The sequence below is a fragment of the Mustela lutreola genome, chromosome 15 (assembly GCF_030435805.1).
Source record: "Mustela lutreola isolate mMusLut2 chromosome 15, mMusLut2.pri, whole genome shotgun sequence".
Lineage (NCBI taxonomy): Eukaryota > Metazoa > Chordata > Mammalia > Carnivora > Mustelidae > Mustela > Mustela lutreola.
Genome location: NC_081304.1, coordinates 22,790,378 through 22,815,787, shown reverse-complemented (window position 1 = coordinate 22,815,787; position 25,410 = coordinate 22,790,378). Strand labels below are relative to the sequence as shown.

Here is a 25,410-nt window from a genome sequence, read left to right as displayed (position 1 = left end):
AGAGCCGCGGGCCCGGAGCCCTGGATTTTATGAATGGGTCCTGCACCCACCCAGCTGCCGATTGGCCTCCTCCCTTCAAAGGGTCGAGTTAAGAGACCTGCGGCACGTTAAGACACCTATCCTGCAGCAGAAAATTGTAATCGTCTTATTCTCTGGCACACTTCAAGACATCTGTGAGTGAATTGCCCACGCTTTGTTATGTAATTCCTCTTGGAAGAAGGATCTCCAAAGATTCGGATTTCCAAAGATTCGACACAAATTACGGGTCAGTATTGTTCTGTATGGGAATTCATAAATTCAGTACTCAGCACGTGGTTGTTCTTTAAACAGTTACAAAAATAAATGTAGCCTTTATTACCAAGTAATAAAATAAAAGACATAATTAGCATAGAGAAGGAGGATGAGGTGGTTAAATGAATAACAAGTGTGTGTTACTTCTCTCTGGGGAGAGACTGGGTTTTAAGTATTACAGTGCCTGGCATCTAAGTGCACAGAAATATAAACCCAAATTCGTTTTAAACAGAATTAGGGATTAGCAGAACAAGGAACTAGCCCCGCTAATATGTGGGTCAAGAGGGCCTGAGGAGTTCATGGGTCAAATGAGGGCTTCTGGTAAAAGAATAGAAAAGGGAAAGGAGTAAAAGCAAGAGACTGGTTCCATGAGTTTTGGGGGTTTTTAATACCTGACTAAAAAATAGTAGCAAACTCCTGGAAATCTAGAATTGTAATAAGATTACTACATGATTAAAAGGAAGCCATGAAATAAAACAGCTTCCATTTTATTTTAAGAGCCAGGGTGGGAGCACACTGGTAATTTGGTCCTAACTCCTAAAATCATTTGACTTCACAGCTGCACTGCCCACATGGGAGCCTGTAAGCAGTGTAACAGGATAGATCCCCTGGATCCTATCTACAAACCCAGGCTCCTCCTAAACTAGCTGAATTCAGAGGGGGAAAAAAGCTGACCTGCATTACTGTATTACTCGGTAACAAGATACAATATGGTTCCATTATGTAGTAAAGTCACTTACCAAACAAGATGTTCTCACAAAGCTAACTTTTTTAAAAAGCATGTAAAAATTATACATTTGTACACATACACACTACACTTTTTACAGTTCAAAAGACAGTCCAAATAGTTCAACAGCTCATTTAGTGCTTTTTTGGATTGTGTCCCCTTCCAGATTCTTTGTCTCTCCTTGGATCTGCCCTAAGCTGACAGCATTCTGTCACATGATCTACTAAATCAAGAAAGATGTTCATTTACCCCACTAAGCACAGTCTATCTGCGTGACTCCGGAGAGAGGTTTCTGCAAGGTCCAGTCTACACTGAGGCACACAGTTCTCACAGCAGGGAAGAAAGTGGCATAAGAAGTATCATGACCACAGGAAACAGCCTTCCAGAGCAGGGTGAGTGCTCACACCTAGAGTGTCTAGTGCCCACCAATTAAAACCTACAAGGCACTCAGCAAAAGTTACTGAGTGTCCCATAAAGTGCGTTGCACTGGTTCTCAAAGGAAGTAAGCTGTTTCAGGAATCACCGGAAGAGAGTCACTTTGAACAGTGGTGCTTTGACAACTGTGCAAGAAGTCACTTGAACTCTTATAAAGAGAATTTTTAAGGGATCAGCAGCCTCCCTGGAAAATTCAGGAAAGCCAGCAAGAGAGGGGATAGCTTTCATCTTTTCATAAAGTTCTTCTCCAGAGCCATTGAGGTTCTCTGTAGAGAGTAGATGTTCCGTTTCACCCTATCCTCCAGGGAGGAGGAAGATGCACTCTCCAGCTTCATGCGGCTAGGAAGACAGGAGAATATCTGTGAGTAACATATTTGTCAAGTGGTCACCTATCTGGCAGACTTAGAAGAAAGAGGTTGCCAAACATAAAGCAGATGTAGAAACTTAAGCTCTTTTAAACTCATATAGGTAACTTTGGAGTGGACTCCAATTGGAATTAATTTTTTTAAACCAACGTCCAACAGGGGAAAGTTACCTGTTTTGAAAAACCAGGTAAAGCCTCATTGGAAAAAAGCCTCCTGAGCCATGAATTCTTACTTAAATAGAAAGCAAGGAGATTCAATGAAAATACCAATCCACTTCTCCTTCCTTCAAATCCGAAATACCCCAGTGTCTAGCTAGATGCTGGGAGTAGTAACAAAGGTGGCCTGGAGGCTGATCTCCCCATTCTCACTGCACGGACACCGAAACACCAGGAACACAATGAATGAGTCCGCTGCCCAGTTGCCTCCTTGGGACCACAGCCATGAAAGCCATCAGGCAGCAAGAAGATGCACTCACTGGGGGGGCCTGGGTGGCTCAGTGGGTTAAAGCCTCTGCCTTCAGCTTGGGTCATGATCCTAGGGTCCTGGGATCGAGCCCCACATCGGGCTCTCTGCTCAGCAGGGAGCCTGCTTCCGCCTCTCTCTCTGCCTGCCTCTCTGCCTGTCTGTGATCTGTCTGCCCAATAAATAAATGAAATCTTAGAAAAAAAAAAAGATGCACTCACTGGATAAACTTCCCATCCCGGGAGCCCAGCTTCTCCAGCCTCTGCTCCCGTTCATCATCCTTGGCGTGCCTCTTGAGGATGGTCAGCCTCTCTTCCTCCCGCCACTTAGCATTTTCCATCATCTCTTGACGTTTTCGCTCTAGTTCCTCTGATGAGAGCTTTCTGTTGAACACAAAAACCATCCTATCAGGTCTACTTCTCTCCCAGCAAAAACACCCATACACTACAGGGACAACAAGTTAGGTAGGACCCCAGGCTCTCCACCGCCCTGCTCTCTCTATGGAAATGCTCAACCCGGGGCCACCCTCAGCATGGGTCTCCTTCTTTCCTAATACCTTGGGCAGGTGGTTTCATCCAAATTTCAAAGACTTTCATACTCTCTCTTAGTAATCTCTGGAGTGGTATTTCTAAACATAAAATACAAAATATTCCAATTGTTTGCTCAACAACTTACTGAAGAACATAAAACTAAGTTAGCCATGTGACTGCTGACATCTACCATCTACCTACTGGAAATGCTTAGAAATCCATGGACATAGCCCAGAAGTACACCACTTTAGGAATAAGTTAGAATGCAGATGCCAGAAGAATTCAGGTCAATTCAACTTAATCTCAGAGAGTAGATAAGTCTTCTTTCCTGACACTCATGGCAAATGAAGTCAGAGGAAAAAGAGGAGGTGGTGAACAGCTCAATCACTATTTAACAAGGTCAGAAATTCAAATCCATTGCTTCTCAAATGGATGTGATAAGCCCATTTAAAAGATCCCCTTTTAAGAGGAAAAATATTTGGTGGTGTCTCATTAGGGAGGGGAGCTCAATTTTGACACAGAACCTTAAGACACTAAAACTTAACATTTAGTTGTCTATAGTGAAATGACAATGCTTCATTTAAAAAACCCATTAAATAAAATATATAAAACCACAAAGAGAATGGGAGAGGAGAGGACATTGGATAAGAGATGTCTAAAAATTGTTGGAGAGGCGCCTGGGTGGCTCAGTGGGTTAAAACCTCTGCCTTCAGCTCAGGTCATAATCTCAGGGTCCTAGGATGAAGCCCCGCACCGGGCTCTCTGCTCAGCAAGGAGCCTGCTTCCCCACACCCCCACACCCCCCCCACCCCCACCTGCCTCTCTGCCTACTTGTGATCTCTGTTTGTGAAATAAATTTAAAACTCTTTAAAAAAAAAAAAAATTGTTGGAAGAGGGAAGCAGATGAAGGGGTAGCAACTACTTTTCACAAATTAGAGAAAACTTAGTCTCTATAAGTGCCCAATACTAATCAGAAGCAAAATCCAGGAAAGGTTCAGAGACTGCAGGCACCAAGTAGCAGATGGCGGTAAAGTTGAAAACAAAGGGACTGATTTCAAGTCTATATGAAGAGCAATCAAGACACCCTGGGTCCTCATTCCTAACTTGGGGAAGCCAGTGATTGTTCTCCCAAACAATGACAGGAGACCCTCCAGAAAGGAGACCCTTCTGGTAGTTTCTAAAGAACTAAGCCAAACAGGAAATTAGGAGTTGCAGGCACATTGGGCACAGCAAAGGAAGCTGGCAGGGCCACCAGGGGTAAAAAGAATGTCTCCCAAAATGCCAGAAGCCAGAGTTAGAGCCATTGTCAGGGAGCCAGAGGGTTTTTTCTTTCTATAGAAAAAAAAATTTCTTTTAAAAATTTTATTTATTTATTTATTTATTTATTTATTTGACAGTGAGAGAGAGAGAGATCACAAGTAAGCAGAGGCAGGCAGAAAGAGAGAGGAGGAAGCAGGCTCCCCGCTGAGCAGAGAGCGCAATGCGGGCTCCATCCCAGAACCCTGGGATCATGACATGAGCCAAAGACAGATGCTTTAACTCACTGAGCCACCCCAGAGCCCCCCCAAAATTTTTTTAGGATGTATTTATTTATTTGAGAGAGAGAAAGAATGCAAACAGGGATAAGGGAAGAAAGAATCTCCCACAGATCCCTCACTGAGTGTGGAGCCCAACATGAGGCTTGATCCCACAACCCCTTGAGCATATTCAAGAGTCAGACATTCAACCGAGTCACCCAGGCACCCCCATCTATAGAAATTTAATGGTTCTTGGCCTGAGTGGCTCAGTCAGTTAAGCATCTACCTTTAGCTCAGGTCATGATCCCAGGGTCCTGGGATGGAGCCCTGTGTCAGACTCCCCGCTCAGCAGGGCGTCTGCTTCTCCTCTGCCTGCTGCTCCCCCTGCTTATGCGCTCTCTCTTTGTCAAGTAAATCAATAAGATATTTAAAAAAAGAAAAAAGGAGAAGAAATTTATTGGTTCCTGACAAGAAAACCAAAGATACTGATATGCGTATCCCCAGCTAAAAACCAGTTCAAGGGGCGCCTGGGTGGCTCAGTGGATTAAGCCTCTGCCTTCAGCCCAGGTCATGATCTCAGGGTCCTGGGATCGAGCCCCGCATCGGGCTCTCTGCTCGGCAGGGAGCCTGCTTCTGCCTCTCTCTCTCTCTCTGCCTGCTTGGGATCTCTCTCTCTTTCTCCCTGTGTCAAATAAATAAATAAAATCTTTATAAATAAATAAATAAATAAATAAATAAATAAAAACCAGTTCAAACCCAAACTCCCACCAGTAGGTAAGTGCTGCCCACACACAATACAGTGTTCTCAGCTTTAATTCCTTACTCTTACATATGAATAGACAGTGAAGTATCACCAAACATTTTTCAGAAGAGCCTCTCACAGGAAAGAGACCAAAGGAAAAGTAAATGGACTAAGATAAAGCACAAAACTTATTGAAAGTTTACAATTAAAAATGTCACTCAGAGATAATGAACGATATTACAATGATAAAATGAGAAAGGTTTTTATTTATTTATTTTTAAAGCTTTTATTTATTTACTTGACAGGGAAAGTACAAGCAGGGGGGGTGGCAGAGGGACAGGGAGAAGCAGACACCCCGCTGAGCAGGCAGCCCAATGTGCGACTTGATCCCAGAACCCTGGAATCCCAACCTAACCCAAAGGCAGTCCCTTAGCCAACTGAGCCACCCAGGTGCCCGAGGAAAGTTTTTAAAATGGAACAATCAAACATAAAAGAGCTCCATTAGGGAAGGAGCTCCTGGGTGGCTCTGTCCATTGAGTGCCTGCCTTACTCTTGGTTTCAAGTGAGCCTGCGGGCTCTGGCTAAACAGGGAATCTGCTGGAGGTTCTCTCCCTCTAACCCCTGTCCCCAAAATAAATAAATTTCTCTAAAATAAGTAAATAAAGTCTTTTAAAAATTATAAAAGTGCTGTGTTGCCTGTAAAAAATTTTTTAATTTCAAAAGCAATGGAAAATATTAAATGGGAATCCCACAAGACCCCAAAAAAATTTTACAAGAAAAAAAGTCTTGGGCGCCTGGGTGGCTCAGTGGGTTAAGCCGCTGCCTTGGGCTCGGGTCATGATCTCAGGGTCCTGGGATCGAGTCCCACACCGGCTCTCTGCTCAGCAGGGAGCCTGCTTCCTCCTCTCTCTCTGCCTGCCTCTCTGCCTACTTGTGATCTCTCTCTGTCAAATAAATAAATAAAATCTTTAAAAAAAGAAAAAAGAAAAAAAGTCTTATCCTGTAAAAATTGCTTTTTTTTTATAAAAAAAGATCTTATTTAATTATTTTATTTTATTTTATTTTATTTATTTGACAGAGAGAGAAGATCACAAGTAGGCAGAGAGGCAGGCAGATGTGGGGGCGGGGAGCAGGCTCCCTGCTGAGCAGAGAGCCCAAGGCAGGGCTTGATCTCAGGACCTTGAGCCAAAGGCAGAGGCTTAGAGCAGGCTCCCTGCTGAGCAGAGAGCCCAAGGCAGGGCTTGATCTCAGGACCTTGAGCCAAAGGCAGAGGCTTAAACCACTGAGCCACCCAGGTGCCCCTTTATTTAATCATTTTGAGAGAAAGAGAGCTCAGAAGCAGGGAGCAGGGCAGAGGGCAAAAGTGAGAACCTCAAGGACTTCCCACTGAGGATGAAGCCCTATCTGGGGCTCAATCCCAGGACTGTGAGACCATGACCTGAGCTGAAATCAAGAGTTGGACAATTAACCAACTGAGCCACCCCACCAAATTTTGGTGCCCCCAAAACTGCTTTAAATCAAGCACCTTAGCACAAAAGAGAAGCTTCATCTTTTCAGCTGTTTAGAGTCGTTTTCGACCACCAATTAAAAGAGAACATACACACAAAAGAAAACACACGCATTTAAAAATTCTGACAAGGGGCGCCTGGGTGGCTCAGTGGGTTAAGCCGCTGCCTTCGGCTCGGGTCATGATCTCAGGGTCCTGGGATCGAGTCCCGCGTTGGGCTCTCTGCTCAGCAGGGAGCCTGCTTCCCTCTTTCTCTCTCTCTCTGCCTGCCTCTCCATCTACTTGTGATTTCTCTCTGTCAAATAAATAAATAGAATTTAAAAAAAAAAAATTCTGACAAAATTCCCCATTACAGCCATAATTTTTCTTTTTATCTTAATTCACCATCATCTTAATTACATAAAGCAACCTCAACCACCTGGAACACCAAACCAAAATGGACAATGAGATCACAAAATCTATGGACTAAAGTTTCTGTGCTTTTACTGCTGGGAGAGAGAGGTCTTGAGGGTTCTAACCCATTTAAATCACAAAATTCAATACAAATTCTAAGGGGGATAAAAAAGGCTGATAAAGTATGACCAACTAAAGTGATGACAGATGGCAAAAGGGACAGAACGACAAAGCAGGATCTGAAAAAGCATAGTCACACGCTGACCAAGAGCCTTAAAACACAGAAACAAATACACACGTTCATGAGCATTGACTGGAGGAGCAGAATGACCTCCAGCCCAGCTGAAAAACTGTCACCAAAGAAAGATGAAATTCTACAAAACATACTCTGGTGAGGCAAGGAAATATATAACATATTTTATAAAGTTGTCAGTCAAGATGAAAACATTTAAGAAAGTTTCTGTTTCTTAGAAACTTCAGGAATCAGGGGCGCCTGGGTGGCTCAGTCGTTAAGTGTCGACCTTTAGCTCAGGTCATGATCCCAGGGTCCTGGGATGGAGCCCCACATCGGGCTCCCTGCTCAGCGGGAAGCCTGTTTCTCCCTCTCTCATGCTATTCTTTCTCCCCCTGCTTGTGTTCCCTCTCTCACTGTGTCTCTCTGTCAAATAAATAAATAAATTTCAAAAAAAGAAAAAGAAAAAGAAACTTCAGGAATCAGGCAATCAAGAGTTAAAAGGGACTTGTAGGGTCTGCCTCTTTTTTAACATAGTGAATACAAGAGGTGGTGCAGACTCTCAGCTGTCCTCAACATTGACTGCCTGTTGAAGTCACCGGGGAGCCTTAAAAATACTGTCGTCTGCCCCCACCACCAAAGATCATGATGTCATAGGGCTGGGCTGTAGCCAGGTAATGGAACTTTTTTTAAGCTGCCCAGATAATTCTACTGTGCAGCCAACTTGTTTGGGCAGTAAAAGGAAGTTCACAAAAGTTGCCCGGCTCCTCTTGACTTCTATAAAGAGAAAGACCCCTACAGAAAGTCTTTCGTGGGAGGAGCCAACTCCCCTCAGGTCCCAGGGCCGCAGGCCCCTGTTCTGTCTGACCCACTCCACACCCGGCTCCGACACAGAGTCCATCTTAGGGTGTCTGCCCTCAAGGACAGCACCCTGCTTCCCCCTCAGCTGATGCCTCAGGAAAGGAACACTCTCTAGGGAAAAGCTTCTCTGTGGAAATCTCTTGTGAGAATCAACATGTTTACAGATGTTCAGAGACAGTCACTTAATCAATTGTTCATCAAGGTATAACTATTACTTTGTCCTTTCAATGTGCCTTGCGGGGAAGGGAAGTGGGAGGTCAAGACTGTTATGACAAGAAGAATAAAAGTAGATTATCCACCTGCCCTGGTTTAAGCCACTCCTAGACTCGGGCCCAGAGAGTCTGCAGTTCAGGTCTGGGCCTCCTGACTCACCTGGTGTATCCAGGGGCGTGCCGCCTTTGGTAGACCTCCTTTTTAGGCGATGGGCTCTTAGTTCGGCCTCTCTCTCTTCTATTGACCTTAGAGTTGTGCCTGTGACAGACGCACAGAGGGCAGACAGGAGAAAAGCCTTTTCAACACAGGGGCTTTTATCATGTCCCTCAAATAATGGGAGAAAAGCTAACGGTCTTAGAATTATAATCCAAACTGAAGAGAACAGAGGGCAGAAGTAGAAGAAAAGCAAACACATAAAGATACATAAGATTTGATATTAGACTTACTGCAAAGATTCTACATAGATAAATCTGTAGTTCTAAGGACCTGAGATTTACACTGAGGCGGCTGGTGGAAGGAGGGCGGGGGTGGACAGATACACAATATAAAGGAGATAAAGCAAAGACATTTGGAAAAATTAATGAGCAGACATCAGTAAAAGCAAATACCTGCTGTTACCAGCCCCACATTTATAGGCCATTCCCAGCGAATTCCCACACTCACGCTTTGCTTGGCCTCGGGGACCGTGACCTTCTGCCTGGGGATCGAGAACTCCTGTCCCGAGTGCTCTTCTTGTTAGCATGTCTGGGAGGTGAGTGGGAGGAGCTTCTGGACCTGGAATAATTCTTCAACCCGTGCGTTCCCTTTTGCTTGGCCATCAGAGAACTCTGCGCTCCCTGGCTATGGTAGGAGTCCCTGATCTGTAGCATCAAGGAAAGGAAGAGAAGGTATTCATAGAAGCTCCAGAGAAAATGCAGTGAAACAAGGAAATCAATGAGCACTGTGGTTCTGTAAGAAGCCAAGCGGGTGTACTGCGCCCACCATACAGTTACCCCAGAGAAGCACTCGAACTTAGCAAAGTTCTCTGCAGAATCCCCTCAGAGCATGGGTCCCGGCAGCCACCTGCATGGCCTGACTCTTCACCAGAGCCCGGGCAGCCGCAAGAGACAGCACGGAGATCGGGACCTAAGGTTAAACCTACTAAGGGGAAGAGGAATCTAGAGGGACATCCACTTGTCAAAAGCCATCAACCTAGAAGCCTAAAATGCCTGCGTTACATGGAAATTATCGGCAGAGGGAGAGGCCAAATGCCTAAGGCCCCACTGGTGGTATAGGGTCTCTGCTCAGAGGACCCTGAGCCCCAGCCAGAGGCTCGAGATAAGGAATGGGCCAGCTCCCCGGCAGCCTCCACCCTGGCGGCCCAAACTCCTGCCTTCCCTCGTGATGTCGGGCGGGCTGCAGGAGATGCTCTCTGTCCAAACAGGCTCTCAAGCAAACACATTCTACAACGCGTTGTCACCCTCTGAGATGCTCACAGCCTTACCTGTAAGCCATATCCCGGGGCTCTGGACAGCACAGGGGAAGAATCTGCCACCTTCTTTTGAGATCTAAACGATTGAAACACATAGATTGTGTGTCACCTATACAGAAAACGCCTCAAGGCCCAGTTTCAATCTCACGCTGAAGTGTGCTTCCTGCTCTGGCCATGACCTTTCCCACCGGTGCAGTCACTCGGCAGCGTGGCTGTCTATCTGCACTGTCTGCTGGAGGACGCGTCAGCACAGTCATGTTTTTCCTGTGAAAACCCGTGGGCCTGGCTTTTCAGCCCCAAAGCCTGAACACGTTCTCCTCTCGCCTCATGCTGCTATTCCGGGGACTAAGAGTGAGTCAGCAGTGACAGTGCTCACTGCTCCCACAGAGAAGACACACAGAATGGGCCCAGATGGGCCCATTAATGCATTTTTTTAAAAAAAGGAAAGAAGAGAAGGCTACATAAAATCCACTTCCGTCTGGGAAAAGTCACCAGCCCAAATGAAAGTCACATCTAGGAGGGCTATGCTGAGGCCTACAAGGTCACGGTCAGCTCCATGAGGGGCCTCACCCAGACCTCCAATGCGCGTGGGTGCTGGGTGATGAGTTCTGTGGGCCAGGGGGCCCACATGCGAGTGCTCACCCCTAAAACCCCAGTGCCTGGCAGCTCCCCACACAAAGCACAGTCCGTGACTATCCAAAGAATGAATGAGTCAGTGAGTCACAGCGGAGGGCCTGCCTCCACGTGCTCACCTCCCCCGGCTGCGCTCCTCCTCGCTACTGCAACCATCACTACTGGAGCTTCTGTGCTTATGTTTCTTGTGCTTCTTCTTCTTCTCCTTCTTTTTCTTCTTCTCCTTTTTTTCCAGACTCATCTGCAACTAGAAAATGGCAAAACATAGACAGGCAAGATCAGGGAGGGTCCTGAGGGGCCTGGTTCACACCCACACTACCTGACTCTACCTCTGGCTTTATGGCGGTCCGGGATGCTAGCAGAGCTTCCTGTCAACAGGAGGAGGGCAAGAGCTAACCCGGCAGTGCACGAGCACCCCCTGGACCCTGGGGCGGAATCTCGGGGGCAGGGCCAGGGAGCTCTTCGTAAACCATCCCCAGAGCCCAGGCCTCAAAATTTCCAATTGGTCAGAAGAACTCCAACTCCACTGAAAGCCATCAGGGACTGCAAGATCAATTTTTACATTTTCCTTACCAAATAACCCAAAACACAATCACACGGTCCGTCCGTGAATGATAAATGGGCCCTAGGGGGTTGACATCACGTGATCTCTTGAACACACCTAATGTCCAGGATTCCCACAGCATGTCCCATACACCTCATTTCTAAAAAAAATTGACCTCACATGCTGCTTTTCCAACCAAGTAACATAAAGGAGGGAATCGTTCTGCCTTCCCGCTCATGAAGTGAGAGTGAAATGTGAGAATTTCTCAGGTTAAGTACCTACAGGATCCTATTAGTGCTTATTTGACGCACTACTTACCAATTCTTTGATTTTCTTCATTTTCACAGGATTATTCAACACCTCTCTTTTTTTCTCCTCCTCCTTCTTCCTAAAAAAAAAAGGAAATGATAAAAAATCACGACTCTCTCTTTTGGCAAGGGGATTAAGTCATTTACTCTAATCTCCACCAAGTCTACACAGCGATCTTTTTTTCCAAATGCACATAGAAAGGCTCTGGGTGGAAAGCTGCATCGTGGTGTGGAAGCCTTCGGGCTTATTCCTCAAACCTACAGAAGGGACTGAATGCTGGGGGGCAAGGCCACGCTACGTCCCTCTGGTAGAGAAGAGCGTGTGTGGGCTATTCCTTGGTAGGCTTTATGCTCAGGGCTTCCCAGCTGGTTGAGTAAATAGGGGCATCCTGTGTATCAACTGGCCGCAGCATTTCAATGCCACCTATACTACTTAGCATGACAACCAGCTGGGAAACAAAGAGAATGGATTCCTCTTTCAAGAAGTCTTACTCTAGGGGCGCCTGGGTGGCTCAGTTGGTTGGTTGAGTGTCCGACTCTTGATCTCAGCTCAGGTTGTGATCTCAGCGTCGTGAGAGAGTACCTTGAGTCCGGCTCCACGCTCAGTGGGGAACCTGCTTGAGATTCTCTCTCTCTCCCCCTCTTCCTCTGCCCCTTTCCCACCTCTCTAAAATAAATAAAATCAGTCTTTAAAAAAGAAAAAAAAGGGGCGCCTGGGTGGCTCAGTGGGTTAAAGCCTCTGCCTTCGGCTCTGGTCTCAGTCCTAGGGTCCTAGGATCAAGCCCTGCATCGGGCTCTCTTCTCACTGGGAAGCCTGCTTCCCTTCCTCTCTCTCTGCCTGCCTCTCTGCCTACCTGTGATCTCTGTCAAATTAAAATAAATAAATAAAGAAAGAAACAAACAAAAATTCGGGCCCCTGGGTGGCTCAGGTCATGATCCCAGGGAAACCTGCTTCTCCCTCTGCCTGTCACTCCCCCTGCCTGTGCACTCTCTCTCTCTCTTTCTATCAAATAAATAAATAAAATCCTTAAAAAAAGAAAGTTCTTACTCTCATTTATTGCTCATGAGGGTAAACTGGTTGGCGTCCATGGAAGATAATTTGGCAACACTTATCACAGCCTGTGTGCTCTTTAATCCTATAAATTCTTGAGAATTTCTGGGGCACTTGGGTGTCTCAGTGGGTTAAAGCCTCTGCCTTTGGCTCAGGTCATGATCCCAGGGTCCTGGGATAGAGCCCTGCATCAGGCTCTCTGCTCAGCAGGGAGCCTGCCTCCCCTTCTCTCTCTGCCTGCCTCTCTGCCTACTTGTGATCTTTGTCAATTAAATAAATAAAATCTTAAAAAAAAAAAAACAAAGAATTTGTTACTGTAAGGATATAATCCAGGAAGGTCTCTACAAAGCTGTCCATATTATAACAATGAAAATTTGGAAACAAGTTAGGGCCCAATAAGAGAATATTAATCAATAAATTATGGTATATCCACACAATGCAGACATAAAAAAATAGTACTATAAAAGCACAGTTAATGACATAGAAAGATGTCTCCTATATTTAACTTGGTGAAAAAAAGGAGTTTATAAAATAATATGCATAATATCTATACATCAATGTTCAGAACAAACATTATTCACAACAGCCAAAAGGGGGGGGGGGGACCCAAACGTCCATTGACAGATGAAGAGACAAACGGGATCTGTATGACAGAGTATTATTCGGCCTTAAGGAGGGAGGAGGGCGCCTGGGTGGCTCAGTCGGCTGAGTGACTGACTATAGACTTTGGCTCGGGTTGTGGGTTTGGGCTCTTCGTTGGGCTCCCCACTCAGCAGAGAGTCTGCTTGAGGTTCCCTCTCTCCCTCTGGCCCTGGCCCTGCTCTCCTGCACTCTCTAAAATACATAAAGTCTCAAAAAAAAAAAAGGAGGGGTGGAAGAAATTCTGATACATGCTATATGGCGGATGAACCTGTGAAGACCTTATGCTGAGTGAATAAGCCAGTCCCACAAAAAGATAATCACTGTGCGATTTCCCTTATGTGCGATTCCTAGAGGAGTCAAGCTCACAGACACAGGAAGTGGTATGGTGTTCCCAGGGGCTGGGGGAGGGGAAACACGGACTTCTTGTTTCATGGGTAAAGAGTTTTCGGTTTTGCAAGGTGAAAAACTCCTGAAAATGGGTGGTGCTGATGGCTGCCCAACAGGATGAATGTACTTATTGCCACTGGGCTGTACACTTACAGGTGGTTAAGACTATAAATTTTACAGGGTGCCTGGGTGGCTCATTTGGTTAAGTGACTGCCTTCGGTTCAGGTCATAATCCTGGAATCCCGGGTTGGAGTCCCAGGTTGGAGTCCCTCATCGGGCTCCCCACTCAGCAGGGTGTCTGCTTCTCCCTCTGACCCTCCCCATCTCATGCTCTCGCTCTCATTCTCTCTCTTTCAGATAAATAAACAAAATCATAAAAAAAAAAAAAAGACTGTATATTTTATGTTAGGCTTTATGAACCACGATTTAACTAATTAAGAAGCTAACAAAATGGGACGCCTGGGTGGCTCAGTTGGTTAAGCAGCTGCCTTCGGCTCAGGTCATGATCCCAGCGTCCTGGGATCGAGTCCCACATCAGGCTCCTTGCTCTGCAGGGAGCCTGCTTCTCCCTCTGACTCTGCCTGCCACTCTGTCTGCCTGTGCTCGCTCTCTCTCCCTCTCTCTCCCTGACAAATAAATAAATAAAATCTTAAAAAAAAAAAAAAAAAAAGCTAAAAAAATGGGAGAAAAAATTTGCACATACATACACAGTATCATTACATACATCTATGTGGTATTTTTACCATGTAAATAACTTTTAAATTTTTTCAAAATTAGAACTATAAGCGACAAATGTTTTTTGATGTTCAACCTTATACATCTGAAATAAAATGCTGCAAATTAAACCAAAAAAATTAAGAGGCACAGCATGAGATGGCTCCCAAAACGCATCTCTACTTCAATGTTACATATTAAGAGTTTTAAGGAAGATTCTAAGGTTTCTTCTTAAAGCATTGTGCTGTACCAAAAAAAGGGGTTGGGAAGTTAGAAGGCCTGCTCACCCACCTACCCCGCTCTGTACATAGCCCCAAATTCCCAAGAAGCTGCCAGCCTTTCTCACCATGCTTCTAACTCCTATTTTTGTTCAAAGGCCAATCTGGTCTGGTCTGGTCCACTTGCCATCTCTTATCATGTGGCCTACATAAGAAGCCCTTGAAGGATCCTCCTTCCCAACATCACAGGAACCACCAATGGAGACAAAGCCTTTTACAGGGCAGAAAAAGCCAAGAGGAAATCAACTGCGAAGTCAAGCAACACTGGGGGAAAAAAAAAAAGCAAACCCTTCCTAGCCCGTCATCAGTACCTGATGATGAAGAGTGGGTCTTCCCGGATTTTGCTGGCCATGTCAAGAAGGGAATTGGCACCAGAAGGGGCAAAAATGGAGCCTGGGAGCAGTCCTGTCTCCGAAGAACAGCCTGCCTCCTTCTCCTCCATCTTCTCAAAAACATACTTGTCGATGGGGCGCCCCAGCAAGTACTCATCGCGGTTCACCATCCCGCCAGGACCCTGATACATCCAGTCCAGTTTTTCCTCTTTTTTCCTGGTTCAAGACAAAAAAACACAATCAAAGGAAATGTCAACTCTTACAGACCTACACATACCACTGAGCATGAGGGACAGAGGACTCCAGCTGGTAGGAGCCGGACCCGCTCTCCAGGTGCCTCGCAGGGCTATATCCTGTGCTCCATGTGGCGCACGGGAAGACCCGGGGCTGGTCGGCATGGAGCTCACCATTCAGTGGATAGATTGTTTCCACACGCTTGATGCCATTTCTGTGGAGAAAATTATCCCTCAACCTGGGGCGTGGACATTTGCTCAGGGCTTCTCAAGCCTCCTTTACGTAGACTATAGGTTATGCTTTTATTCTGAGGCAAATTGGAAACAATACACAGATTCTGGATCACCTCATTACCTAGAATGATATCAGTGACCGCATACGCATTTGTGTGGGGTGTGTTTGGCTGCGGGTTGTCACATGGGCACAAGCAGTAATTCTTCACTTGGGAAGGTAATGAGAAAAGACCAGAGGTGACTGAATAAGTTAACTATGCTTTCAAGCCAAAAGAGGGGGGGCCAACTTATGTCCAATGTTTGCCAAACAAATATTGCCCTGGGGTTCTGAGAGAAAAAAGTGGTCGGAAAATCGAAGGAACCTCACACAACAGACAGTAAAGGCTGACCAACTGCGGCTGACTGACTGACAAGTGCCTGTGTGGAAGGGCTGAAAGCACACTCACGCTGCAAGAGGCAAAGTAGTTTCATCAAAACAGTATTATCTGTAACATTAAATTCAATGTTCTTTGAATATGGCTTCTTAACATTTGTTTATTTATTTTCACTTAGGATTCTACAACAACTGTAAGCATAAAGAATGTTTTCCTAAGCTATGTCTTTGGACTTTTTTTTTCTTTTAAAGATTTATTTATTTGACAGAGATCACAAGTAGGCAGAGAAGCAGGCAGAGAGAGAGGAAGGGAAGCAGGCTCCCAGCTTAGCAGAGAGCCCAACGCGGGGCTCAATCCCAGGACCCTGGGATCATGACCTGAGCCAAAGGCAGAGGCTTTAACCCTCTGAGCTACCCAGACACCTGGACATTTTTTAAGATTTTATTTATTTGAGAGAGAAAGGCAGAGTGCACATGGGGCGGGGGGTAGGATAGGGGAGGAACAGAGATAGGAGAAGCAGACTCCCCACTGAGCAGGGAGAGCTACATGGGCCTTGTTCCCAGGACTCGGAGATCATGACCTGACCCGAAAGACAGACACTAATTGACAGAGCCACCCAGGTACCCTGGTTTAAAATATTCTTAATAATAATGTCCAGGGGTGGCTCAGTGGCTCCATCAGTTAAGTGTCTGACACTTGATTTTGGCTCAGGTCATGATCTCAGGGTGTGGGATCAAGCCCTGCATCAGGCTCTGTACTCAGCCGAGAGTCTGCTGGAGACTGTCTCTCTCCCTCCTTCCCTCCCCACACTCTCGCTCTCTAAAATAAATAAATAAAATCTTCAAAAAAATAATATTTTAAACCAATAACTGGGGGGCATAACCCTTTAGTTTTAGTTTGTTGGGTTTTTTTTTTTTTTCCTATTAAAATGATCGGTTTGAGAAACACTATAGAATTAAGAACTGAGGGGCACCTGGGTGGCTCAGAAACACTATAGAATTAAGAACTGAGGGGCACCTGGGTGGCTCAGTGGGTTAAGCCTCTGCCTTCGGCTCGGGTCATGATCTCAGGGTCCTGGGATCGAGCCCCGCACTGGACTCTGCTCAGCGGGGAGCCTGCTTCCTCCTCTCTCTCAGCCTGACTCTCTGCCTGCTTGTGATCTCTCTCTGTGACAAATAAATAAATAAAATCTTTTTCTTTAAGTTTTTTTTTTTAGATTATTTATTTACTTATTTAACAGAGAGATCACAAGTAGGCAGAGAGGCAGGCAGAGAGAGGGGGAAACAGGCTCCCAGCTGAGCAGAGATCCCAATGCGGGGTTCAATCCCAGGACCCTGAGATCATGACCCGAGCCAAAGGCAGAGGCTTAACCCACTGAGCCACCCAGGCGCCCCTAAATAAATAAAATCTTTAAAAAAACATTTATTTATTTGACAGAGAGGGAGAGAGAGAGAGATCACAAGTAGGCAGAGAGGCAGGCAGGGTGGGGGGGAAGCAGGGCCCCCACTGAGCAGAGAGCCTGACACAGGCTTCAATCCCAGGACCCCAGGATCATGACCTGAACCAAAGGCAGAGGTTCTAACCCACTGAGCCACCCAGGCGCCCTTAATTTTTATTTTTACAGATTTTATTTATCTGACAGAGAGAGAGCACAGCAGGAGTAGCAGAAGGAGAGGGAGAAGCAGGCTCACAGAGCAGGGAACCTGATGCGGGACTTGATCCCAGGATCCTGGGATCATGACCTGAGCTAAAGGCAGACACTCAATGACTAAGCCACTTGGGCACCCCAACTCTGAGTTTTTAGATGAAAAGATACTTGGGGGGAAAGCCACGTAAAATCAAAATGATCTTGGGGTATCTGGGTGGCACAGTTGGTTGAGCAAACGACTCTTGGTTTTGGCTCAGATCATGATCTCCAGGTCCTGGGATCAAGCCCATAGGGCTCCATGCTCAGCGTGGAGTCTGCTTGAGATATTCTTTCTCTCTCTCTCTCTCCCCCAGCCCCTGCCCCTACCACTCATGCTGTCTCTCTCTCTCAAATAAATAAATCCCAAATCTTAGGGGGGGGGGGGGGGAAAGCAAGATGATATATAGAATTTTTATTGTTGCTATCATTAAAGATATAGACCCGGTTCTCAATGGAGGCTGCCCATTAGGATCCCCGAGAGCTCTTAAAAGATGCAGATGCCCTTGCCTTATGTACCCCCTGCTATTCTTAGGGAACCACTCTCATCTTTAATCTTCCAAGAACATTCTAAAGTGCAAAGGTTGAGAAACACTGGTATAGACTGCAGTCTAGAACATGTAATTTTCTAGCATTTCAGTAAATACTAAAGCAACACTCTATTGCGAAGAGGAATTTGGACATCCAGGATAATACATGTACTGAGGTTTCTATTTGTTCCGAGTGATGCGTTATAAACATAGAAAAGATTATCTAACCCATGAAAATGAATCATTACATAGTAAAAGGATTCTACTGGCATTTTATAGGATAAAGTAAAAGCATCCCACTGTGCAAAGACCTATACAAGCATGAGACAGACAAGCAGATGATTAAAGACATCTGCAAGTAAACACCCAAAAAGAAGGACATCCGTGCTGACCTTTGTGTTTTATGTTGGAGGGTATGTGAGGGGGCCAAAAAAAAAAAAAAAAAATCAAAAGAATATAAAATCAACTTCTGGTGCCTGGGTGGCTCAGTCATTAAGCATCTGCCTTCAGCTCAGGTCATGATCCCAGCATCCTGGGATCGAGCCCCACACTGGGCTCCCCGCCCAGCAGGAAGCCTGCTTGTCCCTCTCCCACTCCCTCTCTTGCTGTGTCTCTCTCTGTCAAATAAAAAAGTAAAATATTTTATAAAATAAAATAAACTTCCTCCTATTCACAACAGATAAGCAGGCCTGAGGGTCAGCAAAGGATAAATGCTTCACTCCCAGCTCTGAAGCTGTTTGTCTATAGTCCCATCTCATTAACTAGAATCTGCAAAGCCCACATTTCTGATACATCAGGCATGCTGTGTAAAATCAAGCAAGATGTGTAATACTTTGCTGAATAAGAGTCAGAAGAGCATGTGACTCTTGATCTTGGGACTGTGAGTTCGAGCCCCACCATTAGCATACAGATTACTTTTTTTTTTTTTCTAATTTTATTTATTTATTTGACAGAGAGAGAGAGAGAGAGAGATCGATCACAAGTAGGCAGAGACAGGCAGAGGCAGGGGGAAGCAGGCTCCCAGCTGAGCGGAGAGCCCAATGCGGGGCTCGATCCCAGGACTCTGGGATTATAACCTGAGCCGAAGGCAGAGGCTTAACCCACTGAACCACCCAGGCACCCCTGAATATGTGAAATTTATTGACATTAAATTATAATGTAGGCACCTGGCTAGAGAATGCAATTCCTGATCTTGGAGTTAATGAGTTTGAGCCCCATGTTGGGGACAGAGTTTACTTTAAAATAAAAAACAACACATTTTTAAAAATGTAAAATATGTAATTTACATAAAACATATAATGTATGTCTATACATTTAACGTAGTCTATGGTACTAGAAAACAAAATTTCATTCCCTTATCTCACTTGATGTATTAATGTCATAAATTTATTTTGTTCTATTTAAAAATCCTAAAACTGGGGCGCCCGCATCGGGGTCTCTGCTCCACAGGCAGCCTGCTTCCTCCTCTCTCTCTCTTCCTGACTCTCTGCCTACTTGTGATCTCTGTCAAATAAATAAATTAAATGTATAAAATAAAAATAAAAATCCTAAAACTATTTTTTTTATTTTTTTTAAAAGATTTTATTTATTTATTTGACAGACAGAGATCTCAAGTAGGTGGGAGAGGGAGGCAGAGAGACAGAGGAGGAAGCAGGCTCCCCACTGAGCAGAAAGCCCAATGCAGGGCTTGATCCCAGAACCCTGGGATCATGACCCAAGCCAAAGGCAGAGGCTTAACCCACTGAGCCACCCAGGCGCTCCAATCCTAAAACTATTTTAAAACATTCCAAGTTTCACGCTTGAGTCAGAGTGGCCTTCTCCCCAATCCAGTGTCCTGAAAGAATGTGACTGTCACCATGCCTAAGTTCCATAATGCCACTTCCATGTGTAAGTTGTACATACACACACCACCCTGAATGCCACCGATCCTCCTGTCATAAGTATTAAGGAAAAGCCCTAGATGCCCAATGGGGACAGTATGCCACACACCACCCAGGAGACTTACCCACAAGGACATGAACAAAGAGAAGGACAGTATCGATTTCTTTGATTTTAGTCTATGTGTTGTTTTCATTAAATTTAATAATGTACTGTATGGGGCACCTGGGGACCAGGTCAGTTAAGCGTCTGCCTTCGGCTCAGGTCATGGTCCCAGGGTCGTGGGATGAAGCCCCATGTCAGGCTCCCTGTTGAGCAGGGAGCTTCCTTCTCCCTCTCCCCCAACTTGTGTGCTCTCTCTCTCTCTCTGTAAAATAAATTAATAAAATCCTTTTTTAAAATGCACTATATATACATTTTATACTTTTCATCTTTCTCAGAATACATCTGCTGCCACCTTATTGTAGGAGATGGATAGGATGACGGTCCCCTGCTGTCCCTAGCCTATATTCTACATGAGGAAACTGAAGTAGGGTGAAATGGAGTGGGACGGTCCACCGTCATACAACTTTTACTGATAGGCATGATGCGCCAGCTTCCACGAGGCCTCACTGAGTCCATGAACAAACAGAAGCAGGACTGAGGCCCAGTCACACTCGGAGAGGTAGGATGGAAGCAATCATCCTCAGGCCTGCTTATGAACCACCAGGCATGCGCCAGGCCTACACTAAGCCCTTTCCACGCTCTCTCGTCTGTTTCCCCCACAAACCTTGGGAATCAGATACCCTCGCTCCGCTGGCTCCTCTGAGGTAACTGAGCCCCCAAACTTGCTCCCAGGGGACACAGTTAGGCTAGTACATGCAAAGCCAGCCTGAGGTCGAACTGACTGAGCCCAGGTCGGGCTGACTCCAAAACCCAAGCTCCCAGCCAGCAGCTCTAAGCAAGCGGGTACGGGCCAGCCTCAGCCCCACCACCCCGCTGCAGCCTCAGCCTCTCACTCACTTGACAGCCCCGACGTCCTCAGCATAGCGCTGCATCTCCTCCCGGGCCCGCTCCTCCCGCAGCTCCCGCTGCAGCTCCTCAATCTTCTTCCGCTCAGCCTCATGCTTCTGCTCGGCCTTCCACACCTTCTCCACATTGCGAAGGGTCTGTGGGTGCCAGCTCTTCTTCAGATTCTGTGGTGGATGAAGGGGGGAGAACACAAGACAGGCGGTGGGCGGGTGAAGGGGGTATGCCCCCCCCCATTCCCTACTCATGCCCAAGCAGACATCTAAAGGCAAGATGTCCTGCACAATGGCGAGGTTGACACCCAATAATCTCTCACACATCTGGGGCGTTTGTTCAAGTATATAAAGCTTCAAGATAGGGGCTCCTGGGTGGCTCAGTCGTTAAGAGTCTGCCTACAGCTCAGGTCATGATCCCAGGGGCCTGCGATCGAGCCCCACACTGGGCTCCCTGCTCGGCGGGGGGCCCACGTCTCCTTCTCCCACTCCCCCTGCTTGTGTTCCCTCTCTCCCTTGTCTAAGTCAAATAAATAAATAAAATCTTAAAAAAATTACAAAGCTTCAGGATAGAACAGGCCTGGATTCCCTTTGAACACTTTCAGCTTGAAATGCTTATGGATCAGACTTCAACTGGCCATGCCTGAAATAAGGGGCAGTGGTGACAGTACAGGGGGAACGGGCAGAGAGGTGGGAAGGTAAACTCTGAAAGGCAACAGAACTCTAGTGCGTTTGGCAGGAGATGTTCATTTTTATGAACACATCTTCTGCTCCTTGAGTCCAGTTAGCCGGCCTTCACCTTATGTGTTTTACCTCCCCATCAAGTACCTCTTTCAACCTTCCTTCCCAGGAATCTCCCCTCAGTTCCAATTTCCCCTTCACAGGGCACCCTGAAGCACCTCAAGAATGCTTCTCCTCTCCCCTCTCCCCATAAGCCACTGTTCTGGTTCAGCTGCCAACCAGGGAAGGTTTCCTGGAAGAAGTGACATCTCATGACAATTACGATTTAGCCCAGTGATGTAGGAAGCAGGGAGGAGTAGGAGTAGATTTCCAGAGGGAACAGCACACACAACTACAGGCCCAGCGGTGAGAAAGAACATAGCACAAGTGATTCTGTGGGGCTAAAGAAGGCATGCAAGCTGGTGAGGAGGGGGGTCGAAGATGAAGCCAACTAAGCCATCTAAGAAAGGAACAGACTAAGAGCCTTATAAAGCATGTTAAGGGAGTGGGCTTTATCCTGTGGACAGTAAGAAACACTAAACAGTCACATGCAGGTGGACAGGCATAACTAGCTATCGTGTTTAGAATGCACTGGAGGGGGCGCCTGGATGGCCCAGTCAATTAAGTGTCTGCCTTTGGCTCAGGTCATGATCCCAGGGTCCTGGGATCGAGTCCTGCATCAGGCTGCTTGCTCAGCAGAGAGCATGCTTCTCCCTCTTCCTCTTCCACTCCCCCTGCTTGTGCTCTCTCTCTCTCTCTCTCTCTCTGACAAACAAATAAATAAAACCTTTAAGGGGAAAACAAACAAACAAACAAACAGAATGCACTGGAGAGGGCAGAGACTGAGGACCAGGAGATCAGTTAAGAGGCCTAAATGAGAAAACGTACACAAAGTTCCTGGCATATAGAAGGTATTCAGGCAATGAGAGCTGTCCTTTCTTTCTTTTCCACCTTGTCCTTCTTTTCTCTTTATCAGGTTGCTCAGTCCACTACCCCTACCCCGTCTCTGGCCTTGTACTACTGGTCTCCCTCTCCCTCCTTCAACACAGGTAATTCTGCCCCCCAGGAAACATTTGGCAGTGTTTAGAGAGATTTTTGGTTGTCCCAACTGAAGGAGAAAGGTGCTAGTGGCATCCGGTGGCTAGTGGCCAAGGATGCTGCTGAACATCCTACAATGCACAGGACCCCCCACCTACCCACCCACCACCCAAAAGCAGAACAAAGAGTTATCCCACCCAAAGTGTCAACAGCACCAAGGCTGAGAAACCCTGAACTAGAGCTTTCCTGTCCCTAACTGCCATTACCTGAAGAATACACTAAATTGGGGCCCCTGGGTGTCTCAGTCAGTTAACCGTCTGCCTTTAGCTCAGGTCATGATCTCAGGGTCCTGGGATAGAGTTTTCGAAATCCCTCCTTTGGGGGGGCGGGTCCTGCTTCTCCCTTTCCCTTTGCCCCACCTCCACTCGTGCTCACTCAATCTCTTTTTCTCTCTCTCTCTCATAAATAAATAAACAAAAAGAATACACTAAACTGTATGAATCCTGGAGTCTTGGAAAACATTCTAACCAACAACACCTGACAAATTCCAATACAGATCCTGGACAGGTGGCAAAATTTGTTTGCTGATTCAGTCAGCAACACTTTAAAGGGGTTAGCGTTTTTCTGATCTTGCACCATGCTCTTGTAGCTCCTTTGCCCTATCTGGAGCTCAGCACCCTACAAATGAACTACTATACAGTTCAAGAGAAATTCCCACATAACTTATATTAAGTGCTATAATTCAGAATACAGGGCGCCTGGGTGGCTCAGTGGGTTAAAGCCTCTGCCTTCAGCTCAGGTCATGATCCCAGGGTCCTGGGATCGAGCCCCGCCACGGGCTCTCTGCTCAGCAGGGAGCCTGCTTCCTCCTCTCTCTGCCTGCCTCTCGGCCTACTTGTAATCTCTGTCTGTCAAATAAATAAATAAAATCTTAAAAAAAAAAAACTTCTATAATTCAGAATACAGCTCTGTCACTACAGATCAGAATATAGCACTGAAGGAGGAGTGGAAGTCAGAGACATGGATGTGAAAAAATAACTTCAGGTTTAAAATAGGTATGACTCAAAAATAAAATAAAATAGATATGGCTCAGGGGCAAAGACAATGGGGTACGACCACTCCTACTACAGCCCAAAACATGACTAAACTCCCAGCTGAGGAAGAGAGAAGTGTCCCAAGACAAGATAAACAAAACAAAGCCCGCGTGACTTGGTATCTGCCTCCTTTCATAGGCATGGTTCCACCACCTCCACCTCCTCCCGGGCCTTCCCAGAATTTCCAGCCGGGAAGGGCCCCAGCAACAAACACACAAACACCAGTCGCCACCGTTGGCGACACACGTCGCACACCTTCCCAGGCCTCTGCCTGGTCCCTCCGTGACCCCAGAGATCGGGCCCCTCTCCGAGGCTACAGCTCCCTTCGTACGAAAGCACGGCCGTGTAGCCATGGTCACCCACTTCCACACCCTCCAATTTCCGTCCCCAATCCGGGTCGGTCCCTGGTTCCGTCCTCCCCCGCCCAGGTCTCCCTCACTTACCAGATCTCCGCCCCCCATGACAGCGGAGAAGTTTCGTCTCTACGCGGACCTGCAGGGATCAGGAGGGATCGAGAGGAAACGCAGAGAAACAGCTCAGCTGCTACCTGGCTGCCACTTTTACTGCCCGATCCAGAGCCCACTTCCGGGAGGGCGTCCTATTACTGCGTCGGCGTCGCAGGACGATGACGTTCAGCACTTTGTCGCGCAGTGCGGTGTTAGCGTCACGGCTAGTCTCACAGCGTGGGGCCCAGATCTCGCGGCGCCTGCGGTCCGGTTTTGGGCACCTCTGTTGGCACCTCACCGGGTTTCCGGAACGCTGTGTTGAAACCGGGCTGCCCGGGCCACTTCGAGTCGACTGGGGCTCCGCCCCGCCGGCCTGTTGCCATGGCAGCGCGCCACGACGTTCACCCCGCACCCCCTAGGCGCCACTGCCAATTTGCCTAGTTCGCCTCCACCCAGCCCTTCCCGCCCACACCCGCCTGTAAGAAACGCTTTTCAAACCCACACTCCTGTGCCAGCTCCACTCAGCGTCCGCTCTTACTCCCAGCCTAGCTTATCGAGGGAAGTAGAAAGCGTCCCGCAGAAATTCCATCGGCGTCCCTGCACCAAACCTTTATTATTTTTTTATTGGCTGAGGCCCACCCACATTAGACTTTTTCTATCCAAAAGGCGGGGCTCAAACTCACGACCCTGAGATCAAGAGCCTGCTCTACGCACTGAATCAGCCAGGCGCTCCTTCCTGCACCAAACCTTTAGAATCTTCCAGCCTCTCCTTTTCCTTTCCCTTCACTTATGCTGGAAGAGGCGTCCTTCTTAAGTCCTGACGCTTCATCAGCTCTGGATCCGACCCCTTACATCTGGGATTACAGATACCTTCCTCTATCCCGTGGCGCCTTCCGGACTGGCCCTTTGTCATCAGCATTTTTTTTTTTAATGATTTCATTTATTTTTTAGAGAGAGAGAGAGTGAGCTCGAGGAGGCAGAGAGGGACAAGCAGACCCTGAGATGCCCAGCATGGGGCTGGATCTCAGGACTCTGAGATCATGACCTGAGCTGAAACCAAGTCGGCTGCCCAGTCATCTGGGCCACCCAGGAGTCCCTGTTTTCAGCATTTTATTTTTTTTTAAAGATTATATTTATTTGAGAGAGAGAGAAAGTGTGAGAGGGGAGAGGTTCGAGGGAGAAGCAGACTCCCTGTCGAGCAGGGAGCCGGGTGTAGGACTGGATCCCAGGACTCCAGGATCATGACCCAAGCCATAGCTTAACCAACCATCCACTCAGGCACCCCTGTTTTCAGCATTTTAGATGCACTCAACTGACCGTCTAAAAAAAAAGAATTTGGTTAAACAACCATGTCTTTCCCCCAGCTACTCCACTCTCTCTCTTAACCAAACTCTAAATTGGCTGCCTCCACTCAGGAGACAAGATGCCTCCCTCCACTTCATCTTCTGCTTAAACTCAGTCCTCCACTCAGCTATTTTTCCCCCATGATCTTGAGTAATCCCCCTCCCCATACTTAAATCAAAAACCACATTGCAGGGCGCCT

General features: G+C 46.8%; 1 protein-coding gene across 1 annotated transcript; it reads right to left on the bottom strand.

Moving 5' to 3' along the window:
* Positions 1–315: 315 nt before the first annotated feature.
* Positions 316–24,200, bottom strand: CWC25 (CWC25 spliceosome associated protein homolog). The gene is made up of 10 exons (XM_059147670.1): positions 23,865–24,200; positions 20,571–20,743; positions 14,615–14,851; positions 11,242–11,311; positions 10,499–10,626; positions 9,759–9,822; positions 8,939–9,135; positions 8,435–8,533; positions 2,502–2,663; positions 316–1,792 (listed from the first exon to the last, which is right to left on the bottom strand). The coding sequence occupies exons 1-10, from the start codon at positions 23,880–23,882 to the stop codon at positions 1,678–1,680; spliced, it is 1,263 nt and encodes a 420-aa protein (XP_059003653.1). The 5' UTR covers positions 23,883–24,200; the 3' UTR covers positions 316–1,677.
* Between the last annotated feature and the right edge of the window lie 1,210 nt (positions 24,201–25,410).